At 46.7% G+C, this 24855-nt stretch overlaps 3 protein-coding genes across 8 annotated transcripts; 1 reads left to right on the plus strand and 2 right to left on the minus strand.

Moving 5' to 3' along the window:
- Positions 1-44: 44 nt before the first annotated feature.
- On the minus strand, positions 45-3467 carry c12h2orf88 (chromosome 12 C2orf88 homolog). Of its 6 annotated transcripts, none has more exons than XM_068328552.1 (3): positions 2936-3467; positions 2527-2657; positions 45-2329 (listed from the first exon to the last, which is right to left on the minus strand). In XM_068328552.1, exon 3 carries the CDS (start codon positions 2181-2183, stop codon positions 1905-1907), a length of 279 nt encoding a protein of 92 aa, XP_068184653.1. In that variant the 5' UTR covers positions 2184-2329; positions 2527-2657; positions 2936-3467; the 3' UTR covers positions 45-1904. The 6 variants fall into 6 exon arrangements, with proteins under 6 accessions (XP_068184653.1, XP_068184650.1, XP_068184652.1 ...); XM_068328549.1 differs by having other exon boundaries at positions 45-2332; XM_068328551.1 differs by having other exon boundaries at positions 2512-2657.
- Positions 3468-4879: 1412 nt separating this feature from the next.
- Positions 4880-8295, plus strand: mstnb (myostatin b). Its single transcript, XM_068328546.1, has 3 exons — positions 4880-5385; positions 5719-6089; positions 6727-8295. The coding sequence occupies exons 1-3, from the start codon at positions 5007-5009 to the stop codon at positions 7105-7107; spliced, it is 1131 nt and encodes a 376-aa protein (XP_068184647.1). The 5' UTR covers positions 4880-5006; the 3' UTR covers positions 7108-8295.
- Positions 8296-14226: 5931 nt separating this feature from the next.
- pms1 (PMS1 homolog 1, mismatch repair system component) lies at positions 14227-24797 on the minus strand. The gene is made up of 13 exons (XM_068330136.1): positions 24727-24797; positions 23944-24087; positions 23489-23671; positions 23301-23403; positions 22721-22884; positions 20470-20586; positions 19014-19136; positions 18795-18941; positions 18015-18709; positions 16109-16567; positions 15897-16027; positions 14572-14732; positions 14227-14493 (listed from the first exon to the last, which is right to left on the minus strand). The coding sequence occupies exons 2-13, from the start codon at positions 24073-24075 to the stop codon at positions 14293-14295; spliced, it is 2616 nt and encodes an 871-aa protein (XP_068186237.1). The 5' UTR covers positions 24076-24087; positions 24727-24797; the 3' UTR covers positions 14227-14292.
- Between the last annotated feature and the right edge of the window lie 58 nt (positions 24798-24855).

Consider the following 24855-nt stretch of genomic DNA (forward strand, 5'->3'; position numbering starts at 1 on the left):
TCTGCCAAATGAGAATTAAAGAAGTTCAAACCCCAAAACAGCTGTAAGACAGGGTGCACCTTTAATGGCGTGAACCGATCAAACAAGCGGAGAGAATCTCCGATCACTGATCAATATATGGCTTATCAGCTTGTGCTGGAGCGTTTCTGCTGTCTCTGGATCCATAATGACTTTTATTTCATTCATACAGCAGTGGCATCAGCGTATAAAGACGAATGGCAGTTTGACTGGTCGGTGCTCTTCGGTTAGCCTAGCTAGCTAGCTATGGGTTTTTGGGTAAAACCCAATGACATCACTTTAAGTTCCTGAAGTTCCTGCACTAGATCCCTCCCACCCCCACCCCATAATATCAGTCACACAGTATAAAACGTTTCACTTCCGTTCATTCATTAAGGGAACGCTTTCCCCAGAAAGAAGAGTTCAGGCTCCGCCTCCTCGCCATCCCTCAGTCCATGCGACATTTCTGGATCTTGACAGCTAGACGGCTTCCCCTACACAACTGAAGACATTCCTGACACCTTTTATTAAAATAAAATCTTCACTGAGCCCAGAAAAACGACCCAAATCCTGCCGCACCATGACTTGACTCTACACCAAGATTCATTGAAATGTTTTTTGAGTTGTCCTTACGATAAACAAACCAACAAATCAAAAAGGACGCCATTTTCATGGCTGATATGCACTAGCATTAGCACATGCTAACACTAACATGCCTAACACTAACACTTTGACTAACACTAACAAACTTAGCTCTGACGGCGCCGCTTGTCGCTGCAGCATCGGCTACAGGTAGCAGGGAAACGTGGATATGCAGCGATCATCAAGTCTTTGGTTGTGCGGATGCTAATGCTTTTAGCTTCGAGGCTACAGTGAAGATTTGATTTCATGAAAGGGTTTTAATAACATCTGATCAAATTGATCATGGATCTCTGGGCTTTTGATGCGAGCTGATGGGAGTGGCTTCACGATGCGATGCTGTTTCACGGTGAAACTCTAGAAATGTTTTCTGGATGAAGAAACTTTCCCACGGCCATGAGGAGCGGAGGCTCGTCACCCGGGTTTCGTTTTGGCGTTAAGGACTTTAGCGGTTGTGCCTCTGTTCCAAACACATCTGGTCCGTCTTCGTGATGAAGCACGAAGACGGACGACGGCAACAGCACTGTAAAAACAAGACTTCAGTGTTTGTTTTTTCGGATAAATCCTTTCTGAAAAGTGTGTCAATCCGTCCTGCTAGCCCGATTTGGCCTCCCCGTTGTGATCCGGATCCTTCCGCTGAAGTTACCAAACTGTGACTTGTGAATGTGGAACATCCTGCGGTACAGAAGTGCATCATGGGGGCATGGATTCCTGGATGGAGGGCTGCGGTTGAGGCGGACTAATGGCAGCGAGATAACGCTCCTCCACCACAGGATCTCCAGGGAGGCCATTAGAGGAGGACTTCAGGATGAAGAGCAGGAGTGGACCAGCTGGGGGAGTTTCTGACCTGATGATACTGATTCAGAGTGTGACCCCCACCAAATGAAGGGATCTATTAATAACTTCCTCAACAGGAGGAGGGGATCTTGGCTGCGGAGAAGCCTCAATGAACCCAGCAGGGAATGTTACAAACACAGGAAATGTCCGATTGGGTTTTCTTGCTTCTCATTTTCAAACGAATGTCTCCATTTGCGAGGAACGATCACTCCAGAGAGACTCCAGAACGTTTGGTCGCTTCGGTGGAGCGATTTCAGGCTCAATCCAAATATAATCCAAACCGAAAGTAGGTCAAAACTGATTTCCTGGCAGCTCATTCGGATTCCCACTGAAAGCTTGACGGATTCATCCCCAATGAAGGTCTTGAATGACAAGTAGACCCTCCGGTATGGAGGTAGTGGAGGTCCGTCGCCTTGACGCCCCTTTATTTGTCAAGGCAAGTCGCACTCGATGTAGGGGATGTCACAGTAGCGGCGGTCCACCTCCACCCACTGCTGGACGGCCCGCACTACGATCTCCTCAGACAGCCTCTGGGCGTACTCCAGCAGCGCCGGGTTGACCTGAGGGCGACTATCCGGCGACCCCAACTCCGACTGCACCAAGTAGGCCTTCTCACCCCGCCAGCCCTTGCCTCTGCAATCCGCTCTGTCCGTGGAGTTTCCAGCATTTTTGGCTGCAGATTCGCTCTTCTTGGATTTGACGCACCCCATGCTCCGGGAGGATGTAGCATCGATTGAGCAGATGGATCTACTTCGCTCCCATCCGTCGTGGTGATTGCCGTTAATTGGAGGCGCGACCGGCTAGGAGGCCCATCCCCGAGTCCCGCGCTGAATATACGACTCGCCTTCTTCCTCGGCTGCTGAGAGAAAAGAGAGAAGAGACAGAGGTAGGATTTCAGTGATTTATTTCCCATCAGCCCACAAATAACAGATGGTGCGAACGAGGATAGGCTCGTGGACGCTTTTCACTGCGACTCTGGAGGTCACGACCTAACCTTTAGCATTTTTCAACACTCCAATGCGTTCTCTCCTCCTCTACCTTTTTATGACTCACTTCTTCAGCCTATCCTGTGTTTTCCTGACTGGAGGCTGTCGCTGCTGTTTGGTTCTAAGCCCATCTCCTCCATCTGTTCCACTAGCCGAGCCTGATTCACTGTAACAGCTTCCTTTTCGAGGTCTCCAGGCCTGGACGCAGGGTAAACAGGTTCATTCACAAAAAAGCTGCTGGACGTGACCGATCCACGCCGCAAGGAGATGTGGGGGGAAAAAACATGAGAAAATCAAGCATCCTCAGTCACATCGGATGCGTTAATGAGATTAAATCATCCCTAATGTGCACAGAAGAGCGTTTTATTAGGCGTCACGTGGGATTTGGATTAAACCGGTTTATTGGTGTGAAGCCGCTGTGAACCTGAGTGGAAATATTTATTGAATAAAACGTGATCCCGTGGAGCTGTACGTACTTTTGACGGAGTGCGTCGGGTTTCTCTCCATTCCACCGAATAATCCAGAGAATTAAACCCGGGATGGTTCAAGTAAACAGTAATCCGGACATCATCCGGCGCGGCGCCGGTTCTCCTGCCTTCTCCACCGCCTCGTCCAGCAGCATCCGAGCGATTCCAACTTGACGCTCGAACAAAATTATCTCCCAAGTTTCCGCCGCTGCCCGCTGATTGGGTCACGGCGCGCCAGATGTCTCCATGATCTCTGAGGAAGAAGAGGAGGAATAAAAAAAATTAAAAAAAATCTCCCGCTGCAAGGATGGAGGAGGACGCGGTCACCGACTGGAGCTCCTCAGCTTCTGCAGGGACGGAAGCGGAGGTCTGGGCTGGCTCCGCCGTAATTACCGAGCCGCGGCGGGGCTCGGACGCAGGAGGAGAGAGAGAGAGTCCGGCCGCCGAGCGACTACACCGGCCGGTGCAACACCGCCACCTGGTGGCCGGTCTGGAGCACTGCATCGCAAATGTGCCAACGCCGTTTTCACATGACTGCAGATAAATTATTATTTATTATTTACATATATTATATATTATTTATACTCCTCTACAAGTACAGTTACAAGAAGTTTAAGTTGCGTGAGAATAAATTTTTTTATTAAGTTCCTAATTTAATTTAATTTTTATTTCAGCGCATTCAGACCTGCGGCAGGTGCAGATGGTCACGTGTGTCCACGAACGTCCACTTTTCATATAAAATGTTTAAACACAGCAGAAACAAGACAACTGTTGGTTCTCTAGTCGCACATAGCAAGAACGCTGTTTACCTTCATTAACCTGCCAACAAACAAATAAACAAACAAAGCAACACGAAGGAGACAACTGATACAAGGTTAGGGCGGTGCTGTCCCCTGATTGGTGGAACACAGTGGCAATTGATTAAACATCCAATCAGAATTACTGAGGAGAGTCAAGACGGTTGTTTTCGGCGGGTCACGTGAGACGTCATTAGAAGTTTAGTTATTTTTAAAATATTTAAAACCAGCTGTTGGTGATCCAGAGTCATTTTGACTCGTTTTTAAATTCAAACTTTGATTTTTTTTGCATGAATTGTCTTCAGTGGAATTCATAACGTCGTTATGATGAAAAGCAACACTTTTCCTCTCCGGTAGACAAACACAACCCATAAAACAACTTGAAGTGATTTTGCGTCAGTACGTGTCGCGGGTACTTCAAGTGCGCACATGGCGCGGCGGCTGCGCGTGTTCGCCTCACTCCCTCCTTCCTTTCCTGTCGCGCGTGTTATCCCGAACCGAAGTGTTCACGTCACACCTGTAGTGGAAGCTCAAGTCACGTGATCGTCCAGGACGCGTTCACTGGCTGCGGATGATGAACAGCTGAGGTGAATCTGCCACACGATGGCACCATCCTGTCATCGGCTGGAGGTTCGAAACCCCCGGAGCAGAGGATCTTATTTCTGTTTACTGATCCATTTATTTTATTCCTGGTTGTGTTTCCAGGTTTATTTTTATTTAATCAAAACAGAAGACTTTACTGGATAAAACTTGTTCCCACGACCCAGCAGAGACATTTGCACCCACGCAACCTGCTGTCAGAACATGTTTGAATCTTTAGGATACAATAAAGTCACCATTTAAACCGTCATTTTATTACGTTCTGACACGTTTGTTTTTCTTTAGTTTGTGGAATAAATAAATTTAATTTGGGTCCCATAACATCAACACGCAAAACTAAGTCAGCCCGGTGTGCGCCGCTGCGCTCTTTGCGCAATCACTGTAAGAAAAGTGAAGTTATCCATGTGTGGACGCGCTGGGCACATGCTCACATTCTCCGTCCCTGTATGGTTTGACAACAAAAAAAAACTGTCATGTCAGTCGGTTAAAATTCATTGTTGCCAGTCCAGCCAATCATAGTTTTTGACGACACAAAAGAGGCTAAAGTTGGAGTATAAAAAGGTGTGCGCTAATAATGATGTCTATCAGTGTGGGACATTAATCCAAACCCAGTCCAGTTGCGCATCAGATCCAGCGTCCACCAAGGGATCTTTCGAAACCAAACGTTCACTCTCTAAGAGACAATGCATCTGTCTCAGATCGTGTTCTATCTTAGCTTGGTCATTGCTTTGGGTCCAGTAGTTTTGAGTGACCAAGAAACGCACCAGCAGCCCTCCGCCACCAGCCCAGAGGACACGGAGCAGTGCGCTACCTGTGACGTCCGGCAGCAAATCAAAACCATGCGATTAAACGCCATCAAATCTCAGATTCTGAGCAAACTGCGAATGAAAGAAGCTCCAAACATCAGCCGAGACACGGTGAGGCAGCTCCTGCCCAAAGCGCCGCCGCTGCAGCAGCTGCTCGACCAGTACGACGTGCTGGGAGATGACAACAGGGATGTGATCATGGAGGAGGACGATGAGCATGCCGTCACGGAGACAGTAATGATGATGGCCGGCGAACGTAAGCTTTTATTTGTTGTTGTTTGCATGATGGAAAGGGCGCGCTTGGATGTCTCCAAAGTAGTTTTACGCACGGATCAGAGCGCACGGGGGATAGTGGCGGCGTGAAGTTTGACTGGGTAGTGATTTTGGAAATGTGAATTAATCAATATAATGGGGACTAAATCAGGCTATAATCAATGGCTTACTGCGCGTGGCCGTTACGCACGCCGCTTATAAGCGTTTCTAAACATTTCTCTCCACTTTATTGCGTTAAACGTCATTTTATTTGTCTCTATATTTACATCGCACACGGACACAACATAGAGAACATCTCTTCTTCCTCTCCCTCTAGCCGAGTCCAACGTCCAAATGGATGGGGAACCAAAATGCTGCTTTTTCTCTATTGCGCAAAAGTTCCAAGCCAATCGCATCGTCCGAGCGCAACTCTGGGTGCATTTGCGCCCGTCGGACGAGGCGACCACCGTGTTCCTCCAAATCTCCCGCCTGATGCCGGTCACAGACGGGAGCAGGCACATACGCATCCGCTCCCTGAAGCTCGACGTGAAGGCCGGGGTCAGCTCCTGGCAAAGCATCGACGTCAAGCAGGTGCTGAGCGTGTGGCTGCGGCAGCCGGAGACCAACTGGGGCATCGAAATCAACGCCTTCGATTCGAGGGGGAAAGATCTGGCCGTGACTTCCTCACAGCCCGGAGAGGCAGGAATGGTGAGCTGAAATTTTGCATGTGAATGATCGGGATGAACTGGATCAGTTTCGGTCCTGTTAGTGTTTTTAATTCATTTTTTTTAAATGTATAAGTGATTAAACAAGTCTAAAAATCTTGGTTCTAACAAACATTTTGGCCTAATTCTCGCACGGTGCTGACATTTTAACTTTCAGAGGCTTTGCAGAGTCAGCAGGTAAACATTCCAGTATTTCACTGCTGGAGGAGGGAATCAAGATTTAAGACTTTTGAAAGCAATTAATCAGCACAGACTCCATGTAGGCGCACACCTGGTTCTGGGCGAATGCCCAGTACACAATAACCTCAAATATTATTGCTGGATTACATAAAAGTTCACCTGCCCCACATTCCTTAAAGTATTCTGTGGAAATCAGAGTAATTGCCTGCTCACACACGTTCAAACACACACACACACACACACACACACACACACACACACACACACACACACACACACACACACACAAACTGCAGCTATCTATGACAAATACTTATTGTAAGGCTAAAAATACAGGCTCTGCAGTCAGATGATTGATCATGAGGGGACGCCGGGTTGAAAAAAATTTCACTGATGTTGTTTCCTCCTTTCTTTTCACATGTGCTCTGCCGTTTTCTCAGCAACCCTTCCTGGAGGTGAAGATCTCCGAGGGCCCCAAGCGTCCCCGGAGAGACTCGGGCCTGGACTGCGACGAGAACTCCCCGGAGTCCCGCTGCTGCCGCTACCCGCTCACGGTGGACTTCGAGGACTTTGGCTGGGACTGGATTATTGCCCCCAAGCGCTACAAGGCCAACTATTGCTCCGGGGAGTGTGAGTACATGCACTTGCAGAAGTACCCACACACACATCTGGTGAACAAGGCCAACCCCAGAGGGACCGCCGGGCCCTGCTGCACCCCCACCAAGATGTCGCCCATCAACATGCTCTACTTCAACCGGGAGGAGCAGATCATCTACGGCAAGATCCCCTCCATGGTGGTGGATCGTTGTGGATGCTTTTGAGTTGGGATGGAGCCCCCCCCCCCACACGGTGAGCGGAGGGGAGAGGAGGAGGGATGGGGCCACGGCTCGGTCAGGCCCCCCGGTTTGAGACATTTTGACACAATCAACCCACCAGTTCCAGCGCTTCTCCTGCAGCACGGCGCCATACAACCAGAGTAGAGGTCACGACCTTCCTGCAGGGCGGCACCTTCACAACCAGCGTAGGTTACATCTCCAAATCTGGAGACTCCACACACACACACACACACACACACACACACACACACACACACACACACACACACACACACACACATTGGACTTTCAAGTGACAGAAAATAGCAGTTATCCGTGTCTTTCTTTGTCTCAGAATTCTGTGCTCTGTCCATTTATACAAACGTGCCAGTAGATAATTTTATCTGCTCCGCTCCACCTGTAGCCGACATTACGAGCTTTCACACTCTTTGCTAAGCTACATGTTTGCGATAATCATTTGGTCAAAGGTATGTTTTTAAGAGTGAAACCAGGAATCCTCATGGACTTATTTTTTTTTAAGGGGGCTTTGGAGAAACACAGCTGGAGACTCTTTAGTGTGAAATTCCACACGTTTTAGTCCCCACCCTCAAACCCCCGTCTTCATTATTACCTTTTCTCAAATTGCAAAGATGTATCTCGGTTGGAAAATTAGAGCACACCAAGTGTCCGGTTTTTGATCACACACACACCCTCTTGTGAAAATGTTCCATCACCGCTTTAGGTCTCGATATGTCGACGGTACACCCGGAAGGGGTGAACCTCACCACCCAGCCCGACCCGCCCGACACACTTGAACTATTCTGATTGTAAATTCACATGAACGGATGGAAGGACTTGAACTGAAGGCACGACGAATGCAGCCGACGGAGGAGAAATGTGTTGAAGGCAGAGGAAGCGGATGGTGGGGACGGGAGAGGATGCTTTAACTCTGTCTTACAAACCCCAGATTGCACTATGGCGCACCAATAGAAAGAGTTGGTGGCTACAAAAGTTGTAAAAACTGATTTTGATATGTTTGCTTATTTGTATTGTATACATATGCCATTGTTTCCAGTAGGAGTTGCCTTTCTAAACCACCGTTGGTAAATGTATAAAAACCACCATGTAGTGAGAAAAAATTATATTCAGCAACTCTTCTATACTTGTTTTAACAAATAAACTTTCTAGCTTGTTTGTTGACTTCTGTTTCTTGTGTGCAGTTTTCTGCCTTACAATCAGGGGTGTGTCCAAAAAAAGAGTCCTCTGATTGGTCACACTTTATTGGCAGTATTCCCTGAAAGAGGCAGGACCTTTAAATGTGTAGTTTTTGTAAGTTTGGGCTCAATAATATAAAAATAGTTAAATCGTGGATTTGTTTGGTCCCTCCCTCCTGCGCTGTGATTGGTCAGAATAGATTGCTTCAGCTTAAGAAATGCATTGTTTAAGATCTGAATTGTAAAATATTTTACTTGAAATCATCGCCCCACTCGGGCCACCCCAGTCTAGGAAGTCCAGCACCGTTCTGCGGCGATAATTCCTCAATTTGACGCACAAGATGAAAAACCGCAAACTTTGCGCGCACAGCAAGTCTAGAAAAGTCCTACTGATGTCCTTCAGATCCAATGTTGAGCATAAAAACACAAAAGCATATATACCCTTCACACATTTTTTAATTTAGGTGGATAAATTTTATTTTGTCGATTTTTTTTTCTGCATCATCCATATTTTTACGCGCGCCGGACGCAGCAGCGCGTCCACCTGACATCAGCTGCACCATCACCCCCCCCCCCCATACCCCAGTACATGTGTTTTATCAGCTCAGCTTCAATGACTCTGCTTTTCCCAGCGAAGGGATGCTGGAATGATTTCGGTCTAATGAGAGGATGTGACCTCCGGTGCGCCCTGACTGCGTGACCCGTCCGACCGACGGCCTCATTCAGGCTCGACTTCCGCCCGGTAGAGGGCGAATCGGGCTCTGCGCACCCCCCCCCCCCCAGTTCGCCGCCACTTCCTTTCCTGCTGGGAGCTGGAGAGCTGCCATGAATATCAGCCGCGCAGAGCCGACCGGAGCATCCGCAGAGCTTCTCAGTCGCGTCGGACGAGTCCTAATGCGCGTTAATAGTTTCCAGCTGAGAGTGTTCACATCACTCACGACGTGCGTCTTCAGAAAAACACTGAATAAAAATATCATAACTTCCACATCCTGTGTGGAAATAAGTTTAACTAAAGCTTCCAGCACCGAAATGTTGTGATTTTTCTAGATTTAAGAGCAGTTTTTACGCACCGGTGTGAGAGTTTGACGCGTTTGTGCGCCAACATGGAAGGAAGCTGGAGGAATAAACACAAATCACGATGAACCAATCAGCTTTGTTCCGTCCAGTTTTAGGCTCCACAGCTCGTGGAACCGCTGTGATCCCGTCAATCTTGCGCAGGCGCATCACCGCGTTCCGTTCCACACGCTAATGTCTGCGCGTTTAACGCCGCGTCATCCACGGAAACGTTTCGACTAAGCATCACCACATCTGTCAAGAGTCGGACCCTGGAGGCCAATGTCCGCCAGCGACATTCCACCTCTGACAGGTGAGGAAGTGAGAGTGACAGGAACGGGAAGGAGGCGTCGTCCAGAGCAGCTGGAGACCCCGTTATTGGACGGGATTCCCGACGCGTAAAGTTCACGGAATTCGAACGACAGAGCCTGAATTCCTGTTCTGTGATATGTAAGAACAAGTTCCTCCATGGATGGATGGATGGACGGATGGATGGATGGATGGATGGATGGATGATACATCTATATAGATATCTGGTTTTCCCTGGATAGGGAGGATATGGAAAAATGCCACCTGTAAGTTTTCAGACATATAAACTAAGGGAGTGGGCCTGACCGGGGCGTCAGGAACAAGTCTTCTCCATTTGGGACAAAAATCGAATCCTTTCAGGGATGTTGTCCGTCAGAAGTTCCACCTCAAGCTGGGGTCAAGCGGTCGCGTCCATCTGCCAACGTGTCGCCTCAGGAAAACCGTTTTAATGATCTACGTGTCCGGTGGACCGTCCAGAGACTAACGCCGTGATTGTTTTCCACTCTGTTCCCAACAGCAACTGTAGATTTGTCGTTTGGCTTTAACAGAGGTCTCAAGACTCCCCCCCCCCCACATCTGGACGAATGAGGGGGGGATGCCCTGTCCTGGACGCGGTGCAGGGTCACGGACGACGCGTGGGGAGAGACTGGGGGTGGGGGGGTGGGGATTGCCACGTGCATCTGAAAACCATCTGGAGCCCCAGCAGATGTTCGACCCATCCCATCTGGAGAAGCGTTCGTTCTCGTGGCGACGGGTTGGGGTTCGCTCGACAACAACATGGTTCAGGAGCGACGACAGATCGACTCGTCCAAACCGTGAAGACGCCGAGGCGAACATGTCGATGCCATGAAATAAGACCGGACCGCGTTCTGAGACACGACTGGTTGACAAACATAAAAAAACCCACACCTGTATCACCTGACTGGTTCTCTCTTGTATCTTCATCTAGGGTCGAGTAACCATAGCAACTAATAAAGGCCCACGGAGATTTCTCAATGAGTCTTGAATCTTCATATTTCATGCAAAAGGATTGATCCTGACCTCCTAACGATGATGTTTTCCTGCCATCAGGGTCCAGAGATAAATCATAACGTGTAGAGTATCCGTATCTGGACAATACTTGTCCAGAGACGTGACAGACACGTCATTTTATGTGGCCTGCGAGAGCATTGAAGGTCAGTTTATAAAAATAGGTCAAAAGTGTGCTTTGAGCAAAACTACATTTCCCAGGATGCAGTAATTAAGTCCCTTTTAACTCTGACAAAAAAAAACGTTTTGAACAAAGTTAATGTCCTTACTTGTGTTTGATGTTATTTTTCTTTATTGATGGATAGTTTGATCCTTGATTGATGGAGTTCTGTAGGTTTAATAACCTGACAAAGTAAAAGGATTTATGTTAGAACAGATACAAACTGTTTTCTGTGTAATTTTAATGTTTGTAACTTGAATAAGTAATAGGTTATTTAACATGAATAAGTAGTTACATATATGTTACATTAAATTGAGTTACATTTAGTTACATTTATTAGTTACATCTGACCCTCTGAGTACAGCTATCATGCTGATGTGGCCCTCGGTGAAAATAAGTTTGACACCCCTGATCTATAACATCAGTTTGATTTTGTTATACCTGCTTTTAATCCTGGAGTAATAAATTCAGGCTTCACTCTAGTTTATTCATGGTTGCTCAGCAACAAGTTTCTGTTGCATCTTCTGTATAAATCAACAGATTTGGATTAGATTAGACTGCTAGCATTTATATTATAGCCTGAGAAACACTTTTGCAGTAATTTTGCTGTATGTATTGTTAGAATTTATTTTACGCCACAACGTTATAGGCTATGAATCAAACCGTGTTCGTAGCTCGCTTCTGACGGAGCTACGTTCACGATGCTTGCTGCAGCCGGCAGAGGACGATCGCCTCGGACCCGGATTGACATGTTGTTTGTGAGAATCTCTCTGGGGTCGACGGAAAGCAATGAAAAGCAATAAAATCAGCCGGTCAGGGACACGATGAGGGCCAGATGGCCAGCTGCTGAACGCTACCTGTCTGCACCTCTCCGGTGATTTATCCTTTCCGTCTGCACTCCGCTTGCTTTTTCACTTAGGCATGAGGAATCACTATCCCCATCCCCAAACTGACAGCCACCTCTGGGAAGCTCGAGCCTGATTAATGGATTTCTAAAAGCTACTGGAAGTTTGGAGACGGGACAAATTTTGGTGTTCGCTCCGGATATGTTTGCAAACTTCCTCAATTCCTCAAGTGTTTGTTTGCGAGGGTGGGAGGAGGTTAAAATGTGGCCCCGGGCCATTCGAGGGCCCAGGCAGTTAAGCGTTGCCTCTCCGGGGACGCGGCGTTGACAGTGATGAAGAATAGATGTTCCTCTAAGGAGACTGAAGGAGGGCGGATTATGGAAACCTCCTGTCCGCCGATGACATCCCTATGCTCTTAACACAGACGGATGTAGAGCGGAATCAGGTATGTGTCAAGAGGCCGGGATGGATTTTGGACGTCTCAGAAATAACGTTTATGGTACATTTTTACAGATTACTATACACAATTAATTCCACCAGAGGCTCAGGCCAGCCATATTTCCTGCAGCAGGCAGGACTTTCCAGCAGCAGGTCGTGAAACTGTCTGACGAGGGAGGATATCCAGCTCTTAAATAAATGTTTACGGCATGTTTATATGAAAAATTATCAGCGATGATGTCTCAGTTTGTTTCTCAAAAACATCCCATGACAGGAATTCTTCGAAAGCAGACGTTCACGGATATTTGCCATGTGAATTTCAAAATTGCGGATTGCTATGGCGATTCAAAAATCAACGAACGATTATTAAAAATGAAAAAGGAGCCGACATGATGGTGGTCAACGGGTTTAAGACGATGATGATTTTTTTTTTTTTAATCCACTTTATCGTAAAATATAACATCATGAAAGATATGAGAAGATTTGAGGCACATGGGAGGAGAATGGCATCACCAACGGAGATGCACCTGCAAAACCCAATGATCTGACGGGGGATTCAGAATGAGATGTTTGTGGTGGAAATAGAATTAATTCATTAACGCACATCTCGCCTCTCAAACCCACGCTGCTCGCGCAGAACGCTGGGTATGGCCGTATAGGACGCCTTTCCTCATAAAGGTTCTAAAATTAGAGCGGGAAAGGGGTTAAATATAGTTGATGGTGTGTTATTCTGGATTTGATGAGTCTGTTTAAAAGCACTTTTACCTCCAGGTTGTTAGAGTGGTGTAAAGTTGCCCTGACTGCTGAACACAACCTGAGAAGCAGTAGCTCTGCACATTAGGGCAGTAACAGGAGAGCAGATAACGATCTAGATGACGCTGGATGTAAAACGAGTATTCGTGCCTCCAGGTTTGGATACTCAACATTTTGCATCCGTTCCAAAATGAGTTGTTTCTTTTTTTAAATTGTCTTCTCGGGTCGGTCTTGAGTAAATCCATCCGTTTGCTTGCAGAAAACGTAAAACAAAAAAACAGGTGCTTTGAGAGACAGCTGGCAAAGTGAACTGCCGCTGACCTTTTAAAGTGTGGTCACATGGTCCAGAGATGATCAGTTAATCCTCCCCAATTACCCCGAAATGTCACTCGGGTGCCAGAGGCAGCATGTACAGAGTAGATTCTGCTGCCGCAAGCATTTCTGGACACGAGCAACCGTTTCAGACGAGTCCACGCGGGAGCGATTGGGATGGGGGGGGGGGGTCCACGTTGGCATTTCTCCCTTTCCCAGAGGCTCTTTACGGAGAGCTATGCCGAAGCCATCTGTGTGTTCTCTCAGCAGAGGTCGTGTAAAACAAGACATGCTGTGGTTTGACCTTTCGCTGTCCCAACTATAATATTATCATAAGACGGCGGTCGGATTGCGCGGCTCCCTGCGGTGCGATTCGGTGTCCATACGAACAGGCGGCGAGTGAAAATCCAGCGTGGGTTAAACGGATTCCTGTTCCTGTGTGATTAAATCATGATTTTGGAAAATCAAAATCCTCCATCGCACCAGCGGCCTGATGACGGCCACGCAAATAAAATATGTACCTCTATACTGGCTGTCATCCAGTGGTGTTTGGAGTAGGAGGTACACTCTGTGTTGAGCGCCAGGAGGATGGCGTGACGGACTAATGTCTTTAGGAAGTGGCTCGACTACAGTGTCAAAGATTGGCCAAACTTTGCGGTTGAAATTACAGCGTAAATCTCTGTCGCATTAAATGCACCCAGGGATAATATACCACTATCTGTCAGTACGAAAGGATAGGCAGCTGGCATTATCTCAAGGAAAAGAATTATGGGTAGTAGCTTGCACGGAGAACGCCGCCGGCATGGAGTGCCACCCGATCCGAAGGCTCCTGGGGTAGTTTGATAGTCTCTCAGGCTTTTGGGGAGGAATCAATTCAGGGAGTTGCTCGACGGGTCGATGGAGGAGTCTCTTTAATCCAGGACCGCGCCAAACATCCAAGCAGTTGACGCACGCAACCGTTAACGGTCCGTACCGTGTTTACAAAACGACTCACGAGTGGTTGAAGCTGAACTTGTGGAAAAATACATTTATTGTCGTGTTGATGATCGTGTTTTTTTGGGGTTTAAGTCTCTACATCTTATGGCTGTAGAGGCTTCAGCAGCGCCTCGGCGTCCCGGTCCGTCGACGGGACGTCGCACAAGCGGTGGAGAAACGGTCGCCCGTGGATGCAGGTCTGGATGTCGTCGCCCAGCTGCCGCTGCATCCTCAGCAGGGTGTCTTCCACGTCCTCCCTGGACACGTTGGTGGGCAGCTGTCGGGCGAGTCGGACAGCTTCGCCCTGCGAGGGAAGAGTCGGAACTTTTGATTGTGCACTAAAAACCTACAATTCTACCCGCTCCATCACGACGCCTCTAACCTGGAGGTAGTTTGTGACTTTCAGCGGCCGGCACTCCTTCACGGTCTTGGCCTTCCTGAGGACAACGGCAGTCAGGATCTCCCTGAGGTCCTCCACGCCGAGGAAAGGCACGTAGTCGGCCATGGCCGTCACTTCCAGATGTCTCTCGGCTGATGAGAGGCCTGGCCAAAACCAGCAGACAACAAGGATTAATATACTCCAGACGCGACTACTATCTCCAGGAAAGAATAATAAATAAATATTGTGGTTTTACGGCCAGACTGGCGACCAAGTCAAACAAGCTGAGGGCCAAATGGAGTGTTAAATGAGGAATAGAAGCCCCTGCAGACTGGAAGGAAGTCTCAGAGACAAAAGTTATGTTTCTGGTAGCTTCGATAGCAGAAATGTCCACCGGAAAATCATCAACGTCTCACTTGTGTTTTACACAATCTTGTCACACACTTTCGACGGCGACTGCACGACGCAACCATCCGATACGCGCTACTAACCCCCGGTCCCACGCACACCCACCGAGGCTGGCAGTGCCAAATGGAAATTCCGCAAATTTTTTAAAGGGCAATCATTCTCCTCACCTGCACACTGGGGCACGAACCCACTGTGAGACCACTCTGTCGGGCAGAGAGCCAATGTCAGCCGAGGTGAACTATTCCAGCCACAAAAACAACCATTACTCACAGGATGCGTCAACTTCTCCGTCAGCCAGCGGAAGAGTAAAGTCACGAGAAGCGTGCAAAAATAATTTGTAATTTAAAGACCAAAAAACATAAATGTTTGACGAATAATTTTAATATCCTACAAATCAAGGATGTCAAAGATATCCTGTAGATACAGTGTTGTCAATCCAAAGATGTTTAAATCAATCCACTGGACTTTAAGAACGTTTTCTTGAAGACATGTCGTCTCTCATCCAAGAGGCTTCTTCAGTTCTCACGGTGGCTGGTCTTGTCGCACCACGAGAACTGAAGAAGTCTCTTGGATGAGAAACGAAACGTCTTCAAGAACCTTTCTTAAAGTCCAGTGGATTGATTTAAACAGCTTTGGATAACTGAGAACCTACACAGACACAGTATGTCAATAAAGTTGTTGAGTGAGACAAAAGTATTGTTATTTCAGCCAATGACAGCCCAACAAGATCATGTGATCGCCCAAGTTTGTTTTTGTTTATTTGTCTGCCTGATATTTCAAAAAGTTGTCAACAGATTGTTGAAATTTTGTGGATCTGAAAGACGATCGGGGTACAGATGAGGACTGTGGAACACTTTTTGGCTTCACGACGCTGATCTACATCCAGATATTTTGATGAAGGTGCTTCCTGTTGGACGTACCTGGCAGGAGCTGGATTTTGAACCCGTTAGCCACGAGCCTGGGGTCGGAGAAAAGAACCACCCCGTTCGGCTCGGGGCTTTGTTTCTCCATACCGCACAGAGCTTCCTTATACTCAGCTCCTCCTAGAGTTCTACAGAGGAGACAATGAGAGGTTTAACAATCATCAGGCCTCGGCGCCTACATGTTCAAAGCGAGGCGGGTGATACTCTACCCATCTGTTAGCTGTATGGGGTCCTGCAGGCGTGCTGCTGGGAGTATGTTCTTCTCCAGAAGTCTCTTAAACAGCAAGGCTTCCTCCACTCGGAACGGGTTTAACAACGTGAGCCTCTGACCACATAAAATGACCCAGGCGCTCTGAGAGGCCAGTCGGTTTACAAGACGGAGGCCCCGCGGCTCCGCCGACGCACCGCTCTGGGATGAAAGGCGCTGGAGCTGCCGCCGCAGCAGAGGCACGCTGCAGGGGAGGGGCTGCCAGGGTTTGGACGCCGGGCTCCGGCTCTTCTTCTGGGGCTGCGCAGAGAAGAGCTGGTCCAGCAGCTTCTGGTTGGACGGAGGGGCCTTGCGTTTCTGGCCCCTCGGGGGGGCGGTGCTCGTCTCTCCGGGCCCTTCAGATGCCAGCTTAGTCTTTTGTTGGTGGAGTTCCAGGTGTTTCTGCGCCTTGTCCTCATACCTGTAGAGGCAAACCAAGGCTTTTAGTATGAGTGGTGACAAGCTAACGCTAACCGGTGCTAACAGTCCAGGTTCACACAGTGAAGCAGTCCAGGTTCACAAGGTGAAACAGTCCAGGTTGGCACGGTGAAATAGCCCTGGTTTCACAAGGCAAAACCGTTTGGAGTAAAATAAAAATAAAAATTTAATTTCTATGCACGGATGAAACGTATCTAAATTGAGGAAATCATGAACTTAGGTTGGATGAAGACGTACGAGTGTATCTGGATGATTTCAGGATCTTTGCGTCGCCACAGCTTTAAACACCAGGACAAACACGGCATCAGTGACATTATCGCTTGTCGTGGTGCTTTTGAACTGTAAATCTGGTTCAGAAACGGATGACGACGCTCAGTTCCTTTTGTCTCGTCAGCCGTCCAAGTTCGTGGGAATGCAGTAGTCGATCACTAGATCTTTTTATGTCCACATTACCATTCACTTCATCTACATTTAATAACATTTAAATTAAAATCTGACTCTCGATCAAATTGACATACTGCTGAAACCACACATCACACCGTGTTCCTGCTCTGACTGTACGTGTGGAACATGCTGAGAACCCGATCTGTTCAGGGTGCTTTCCCCAGCAGGACACGTATGCGTAGATCTTCACGTGTTCATCATGAGGGCTTATACTTCAGCACCTCGTTATTCAAATGAGCTGCCTGGTGGAATTGTGTGAGCGCTGTTCCTAGAAGCGTTGTGCCACTTAGCAGTGGCGGTGAAAGCAGCCGAGTCCTTATTTCATATTTAAGACAGCGGGACGGAACAGATGTCTTTTTCCATACGTGCATCCATACCTTATATAAGGGCTTCTCATACACGCTTTCCAATGCTGCCAATGCTTCACATTGGAAGCAGTAATCTAGTGGGATTGGGCTTCAGGGAAGGATTACCAGAGCTAGCATGGACTGAGGAAGAAGTGATGAATGAATGCAAGGGTGGAAATTTGTCTTTAAACACATGGGTGACGTCTCAAAGGTGATGAATAATTCAATTAAATAAAATTTATCTCGATATCGAGTTTTTCTAGACGCTGGATGCATTTAATGGACAAAATGGTGAAATTATGCCATTAAATAAAGGAAGGTAGCAGCTGATGAATCTCTTAAATCTACAGGAAGTAAAGACTTTAACTTTGGGTGTAACATCGAGACATGATGTTTCCGTACAGACGAAATACTCAGAGGACATTTCACCTTCATTCTACCTGTTGTAGTGCGGGAAAACTCATCTAGCCAAGTCCCTATAAGACACAGTTGTCTGGAAATTTGATTCACAGCTCATATCAACAAAATTTCCAGACTGAACTTGTCGATGACGGGTCAGACTTTCCCCCCATCTCTCCGCCCTGTGAATAACAAGACATGGAAACAGCGCTTTGGAAAGGTGAGGGTCTGGAAACTCACTTCTTACGGTCTTCCTCCCCCAGATTTTTCCACCTCTCGTGGACGGCGGTGCTGATATCCTGCAGGCTGGCGGCGGGTTTCTCCCTCAGGACCTCCCCTCTGGCCTCCTTCTCGAACAGGGCGGCGGCCGACAGCGGCGCCCTCGTGGCCCGGTTGCTGATCAGGTCGTAGGCCGTCAGAGCCGCCCGCTTCTCTGTGATGGCGTTGAACGTCTTTTTGCCCGAGTTGCTCTGATTCTTAATCTCATCTGAGTCGCACTGATTGTTCCTGGAGGGCTGGAAGATAATGACGGGCTGCAGAGGTTCACCCGATACGGGGTCGGTCACAGCGGTCCCCCCACTCCAGTCCTCAGCTGATAACTCGTTTTTGTCCAGACCGGACGCAGTGGTGTCCTCCAGGCTTTCTGCTGGCTGGCTGCAGCTCTGGTCATTACAGACAAGCCCCGCTGGGGTCTGGTTGACGATCCAGTCCTCTGCGATGGAGGACGAGGAGCTGCTGTTGGATGTCTGGCGACCCAGTGGAGCATTAGCGCCGTTAGCTTTGACGGCATCTTTGAGAAAGTTGTCCGTGTGGGTGGAGAGACCGCCGTCCCGTCCTACGCCGTGTTCCTGGTCGGTCTGTAGAGGGCCGGGTGGTGGCGGCCGATAGCCGTACAGAGACACCAGAAACGCCTCCAGTGCCGTCAGCACGGCCTCCTGGAGGGCAGACGGATCACAGATCATACATGAAAAACATCACACCCCACGGGAAAGGAGTTTTATTCCCACAATGCTTAGTTACCTTGTCGTGCAGAAGCACCTGGGTCTTATCCGGCGTCAGATTGACGTCAACCGAGGAGGGCGGAACTGCAACTTTAAGCATGAGGATGGGATAACGGCTCCGGGCCGAGTCGTCTGGGTACTGAGCGGCGTAGTGCTGACGCAGCAACTGATGATCAATCAGGAGAAAGTTTTCAGGTCATAACATTCGAATCCAGCAAGGAATCCCAAACGGTTCTACCTTCATGATATCCTTCTGGTGGACGGGCCGGTTGTTAACAAATATAAAGGTTTTATCCGGGTTGGATGAGCTCGTCGATGAGAAATCCGCTCCAGGCTTTGGAAAAAAGCCTTCAAGGAGAATCTGAATGACATAAGAACCAAATATCAGAACCAATCAGGACGGATCAGGCTTCAATTTTAGAGATAGATATCATCATGGATGATCTCAATCTCAGGTAGAGGAACACGAGAACACTCTGTTCCACTTCTGATGTCTGATCATCACATTTAACATTTCGTTTTATCCACACAAAACAGCTGTTTTTACACTTTTTCTTGAAGGACGTTTACCTTCAGGAGCTAAATCTGATGACTCGACATACTGAAAAACATGGAAAATGTAGGCTCGTAAGAAATTATGGACAGCTATTAATGTTCTACAGATTGCGAGTGAAATAGCTGTTCCCCCCCTCCCCGTATGGACTCCAGCTCATTATTAGCTGCAATGCACGCAAATGAAGTTAATAAATGAAGTGCGGTTTTAGGTCAGGGCACATATGCTTCTCTCTATTTCTGCTCATTAGGGTCACTTTATGAGAGCACAAATGGCACCTCTGGCCCCAAAGGGCCGCGGCTATTTGTAGTCACGCCGCCAAAAACGAGTGTCACATTTTGTTCCGCCGAGGAATAGCTCTTATAATCTTTCCCGAGCGAGGCCCCGGCGAAATCGTCAATCTGGTTCCCTTGATCACTAAGCTTTTTGGTCTTTGGGGACAAAGAGGAGAAAAGTTCTCTTTCATTGCGACAGGGAGTCAGAGGAAAAGGTGAAAGGTCGCGCTCATAAGTGGGAACCAAAGTGCAGCAGCAAAATAACAACAACAGAGAGGAAAATGAGAGAGAAACGGGGTGAAAAGGGCTGCTCCATATCTGTCAGGGCAGATTAGCCGGCAGGTACGAGCCCACCGACACCTACCGTGACCAAGCAGAAAGTTAGCTCTTGGCGGTAATCGAATTACGATCAGCACCGTAAAGCCTGGCTCACAGAAAGCACTCACTTTTCATCAGGAAAGAACTGGAGAGAAAAGGGCAAAGAAATAGTTGGCCAGCCACCAACTGACCACATTTGCTGGCTTCAGACCAGCCGTTCACGATGAGGTTGTTGGCTGGCGGTCAAGAATAACGTGCTGCAAAGAGAAGAGTCTCATCTCAGCATTTAATCTGATGCTAATCAGTCAGATTAGCCAGAAATAATCCATGATTTCCAATGCCGATTTATTGATTCCTCAGTTATCACCTCTGCATTAACTTGGACATCATCTAAACTGCATTTACAGCCTTTATTTTGAGACTGAATTACATCGTCGGTGGATCGAGCCTCTGTGAGGAAGATGTGATGAAGACTCCAAACATGGGAGATGTAGAGAACAGAGTACCTGATAATTTAAACATTTTTACTGTTTTCTCTCTGAACTGACTTCCGGTTGCTCCTGGTGATGGTGGCAAGGCAACAGGTTGCCGACGGTGCCGGATCCCAGCGTTGCTACGAGGGCACTTCTGTGATTGGCCACCTTGGCTTTCTGCCAGACCACCACCTGCAACCACATGACACCAAGAGTCCACATCAGCCGAGTCGCAGCCCGTAAACACCGGTCAAGATAGAAACTGGGCCGCGGCGTATTTCACGCATTTTGTTTCCGTCAAGAGATTCGGGAGAGGTGGGTGCAGCACAGCTCAGGAGGAAGATCAGGACGTGGAAGAAGTTTGGTGCAAAAGTAGAAATAAAGGCGTAATTTGAGATGAACAGAAAATGGATGAAATACTGACATTTTTAGATTACTGTATCTGTACACGACAAGCTGAAGGAATGGAAGGAACTCTAACAGTAATAGAGAATATAAGCATCAGAAAATGATCAAATGTATCCCTAATGTCATTTTTCACAAATTCAATTAAAAGATAACTGCAAAAAATGTCCTCAAATCCGATTCTGACACATCTAATCTGTGGAATTTGACGCCTCTACACTGTATGTCTTGGAATTTTATCCACTTAAGCAATTTTTAATTTTTTAAAATCTGATTTCACGACAAACATTTTTCAGCTGCAGAATCCTCTGGCTGCTGCCACCGCCATCTAAAACTTGTAGTTTGTGTCCACCGGTGATATCTTGTGGGTGTTGATTACAGCAAGCACGCACTCTGCGTGTCTCAGCTATTAAATACGTCGTTTGGCCGCTGTAAACGGATCGCTCCTGCGAACGGTTCCTGAAGAAACCGTGAAACACGACACAGGCCGACCGGCAGGCCTGGAGGTAAGAGATAGGGGTGACTGAGTGCTGATTGTACAAAACGGGTACGTCGCCCTCCCCCCCGACAATCTCCTTTTCTATGAAAGTTGCATGCCGGTCGTGTGACCCACACCCCCTATACACTCCTGTGTATACACACCGGCTCAGCCCGAAACTGAATCTGGGGTTAAGTTTGCAGCTGCGTTCAGCAACTCACTCCACGGGCGGCCATGTTTGTGTTTGGGGCGCCTGAAAGTTACGCTTCTACCGCGGCGGGAAAGAGCCGAAGGAAATGTGTAATTGCTAAATAATTCCACTGCTGATTAATCAGCTGTTATGTGAGGGAACAATCCGACATCTGACACAGCTGAGAGAACAGGTGATTAAACAGAACCACAAACACAGCCGGGGCCTCACAAGTAAAACGGGCTGCACACACATTACAAACGTTTGGTTCAGGTGGATTTGTGTTTTTGCTTTTGTTAGTTTTACTGACTTATCTTGAAGGTTTTGTAATCGATTCCTTCATTCGCTTCGATCTCAATGTTTTTTAGACACTTTTTTGTCAGTTCTGACAGAAAATAGATGGAACTTTTCAGACCCAGCTGAACGTCAGCGCATGAATTATTCTCTTTCAAACCCGTCCTTCATCAGTGCTGATGGAGTCATCATCAGGCTGGGCTCTGCAGATGCTTTCTGACTAGATAGACTGTATGTCATTTTATTAATGTAGGGATTCAATATCTAATATTTAAATAAATCCTTTTGCTCCATGTAATGGTTAATGAGTCAAATGTGATGTAAAACAAAAAGCAGACATTTCCCACCTGTCCAGCACTCATTTACATGACGAACCTTTTCTTTAATCGTTGGTTAGTTTTTCTTTATGAACTCTATTACTGTTGTTTTCATACATTATCTCCATGGTAATTTTTTTTTGGGTGATGCTTACATCTCACACAGCAGTGTGTAATGCTACCCACGCTTTTAAACATGTCAGTTAAAGCTGCCAGCAAACACATGGCGTAGAAACCGAGGCCAGCCTGTCGGTCATCTGAAGACTGATAAGGACACCTGGTGGTCGCTGCTCACAGAATCCACAGCCACTAAAACCTCTGTGCGTTCATTTCCACGTGAACTAAATTCTTATGCAGAGAGGTTGGAGTTTAAAATTAACTGAACAAAATGTGATTCCTGTTATATACAGATTCACTCTTATAGCTTGAAACACTAGATTTTCTATATGAAGTGTGAATTTCAATTAATCCTGAGGTCATTTTAATGTTTTTTTTCTATTTCTTGAAAATCTCCAGTCACATGCAACTAACATTATACCTATTTTTAATAGATTAATTCTAGAGTTTAGCAGTTTTATGATTGACTGAAAAAACACATAACATTCTTGACTGATTCTGATCTGAAAAGGAGACATTACTGACTTTATTGTGAACAAGTGTGAGCCTCAGGTCAGGCTTTATGATGGCGTACGCCAGCAGCAGGTCCTGCACTTGCTTCAGTTCATCTTTGCACTTCTTAGTGGAGGAGTAATACTGACGTCTGACTGGAAGATTCTTGAAAAGCTTCAGAACGCTCACCGTGGTACCTGGAAAAAATAAAGAACACAACAGGAGTCACAGCTTAGGACGTAAAATTTACTTTTCTTGCAATGAGGTATAAAAATTCAGAATAGGCATTTGACTGCATTAAGATTTGTGAATTTTTGCATGCAATATGGCGAAGAATGTTAACAGTGAGCAGTAAATACATCAGAGAAAGGAAGAAAAGCAAGATTCTGTTATTTCATGGACAGTTTTTAGTCTATGCAGCACATATTTACATGACATATTGACATAATTTACATTTAAATAGCTCATCTTCCTACTCAAACGTCAAAACCCCAATCTGGAAACCATGTGGCCAAAAGTCATTAGATACATAAACGTTATTCTAAGACCATAATTAACAGTATTTGCATAATTCCTTCGAGATTTGAACATCAGCAAACAGAACTGATGTTACCTTGGCCCAAGTGAGACGGCTTCTGAGAAACAATCCCTCCGGTGGGGTTGAGCGTGTACTGAATGCTGACATCATCGTCCTCTGTCTTTGTGATGACAGCCACCTGAAGGGAAACAGCGATGGCCGAGTGAGAAGAATTTTCGTCTTCATTCACCGTATTATCAGATGAAATTGAATTTACTTCTCACCTCGGCGACGGCACAGATGGATCCCAGTGCCTCTCCCCGGAAGCCGTACGTCTCCAGTCGCTCCAGGTCCTCCTGGCTGCAGATCTTTGAAGTGAAGTGTCTCACGGCCATCACAGCAGTGTCCTCAGCTTTGATTCCATGACCGTTATCTCGCACTTCTATCCGGTCGAGACCGTAGTTCTCCTGAAATATAAAATCCAACAAATACTGTAGACAACCAGCATGACAGGAGGAGAAATCCACCAATTAAATAATAGACTTTTGTGCAGGTCTATGTCTGCATAAAGTTGTGAGTCAACTTGTTTCCTTCACATATTTTGAAGCTGCAAGTATTCAATATAATTAAGAATATGAAATCAATCAACAACGTTATGATCGGTCTGTTAATGCCATCCATTTGTTTTCCAGTATTTTAACACTGTTGAGACAAATCTTCCAACTGGAGGCATCAGTACCAGTTTCACATCAATGCTTGAAGCCCCCGCATCCAGAGAATTCTCCATCAGTTCTTTCACAACATTGACCACAGAGGTGATGACCTGGGAGCTGGACAGCAGCCGCACCGTGTCTGGAGGCAGCTGCTTCATGGCGTGAAGCACCTGATGGATAAAAAAAAAAGTCATTTAAATGGTTATTTATGTATGAATGAATTATCCTGTGAGAAATGAAAATTCAAATTTGATTCTATTAAAAAAAAACTTTATTTGTCCCCAAGAGGCAATTGAAGGCACATAAAGCAGGAACTTTTAATACACAGAAAGTCAACACTAACACTAAAAAGAGGATGGACATGACACGTTTTAGAATTACTATAGTCGACTTAACTACTAGCCGAATTTCTGCTCAAGATCTACCCGAGTTGTGTTGAACATTATGGCATTAAATTGAACTTTAAAACACTAAATTCAACTCAAGAGTGTGCTACGGGTGCTGACATGGTTCAGATAAACCTGTCCGTGTTCTTTCAGAATCAGAATCCTTTGGTTCTACCTGCCAAAGCTTGCAGGGGTGAACTAAAGTGACATTTGGGTGAAATCATCAGGAACGACCGACGTAAGTGTGGATTTATGTCAGCGATAGACTAGTTAGCTTGTTAAACCCGTCCTCGTGGCTACATAACAGACTGCTATTGGACCAAATACGGATATTGATAAAAAGCTAAATGAAATTCTAAGAATAATATATCCACAGGTTAATATTTTATTAGTTATGCTTATTGGTAAATATCAAATACTGACTTGTTAGGGTTTTTTTTTGAAAGCAGCTCCTCGTCAATATTTCATAAACAACAGACACGAGTGGAAAAACCGGAAAAACACTTGATTCCCGCCCCCTTCCTTGGACGTTGATTGGTTAGAAGTGGCAAG

The sequence above is a fragment of the Antennarius striatus genome, chromosome 12, assembly GCF_040054535.1.
Source record: "Antennarius striatus isolate MH-2024 chromosome 12, ASM4005453v1, whole genome shotgun sequence".
Lineage (NCBI taxonomy): Eukaryota > Metazoa > Chordata > Actinopteri > Lophiiformes > Antennariidae > Antennarius > Antennarius striatus.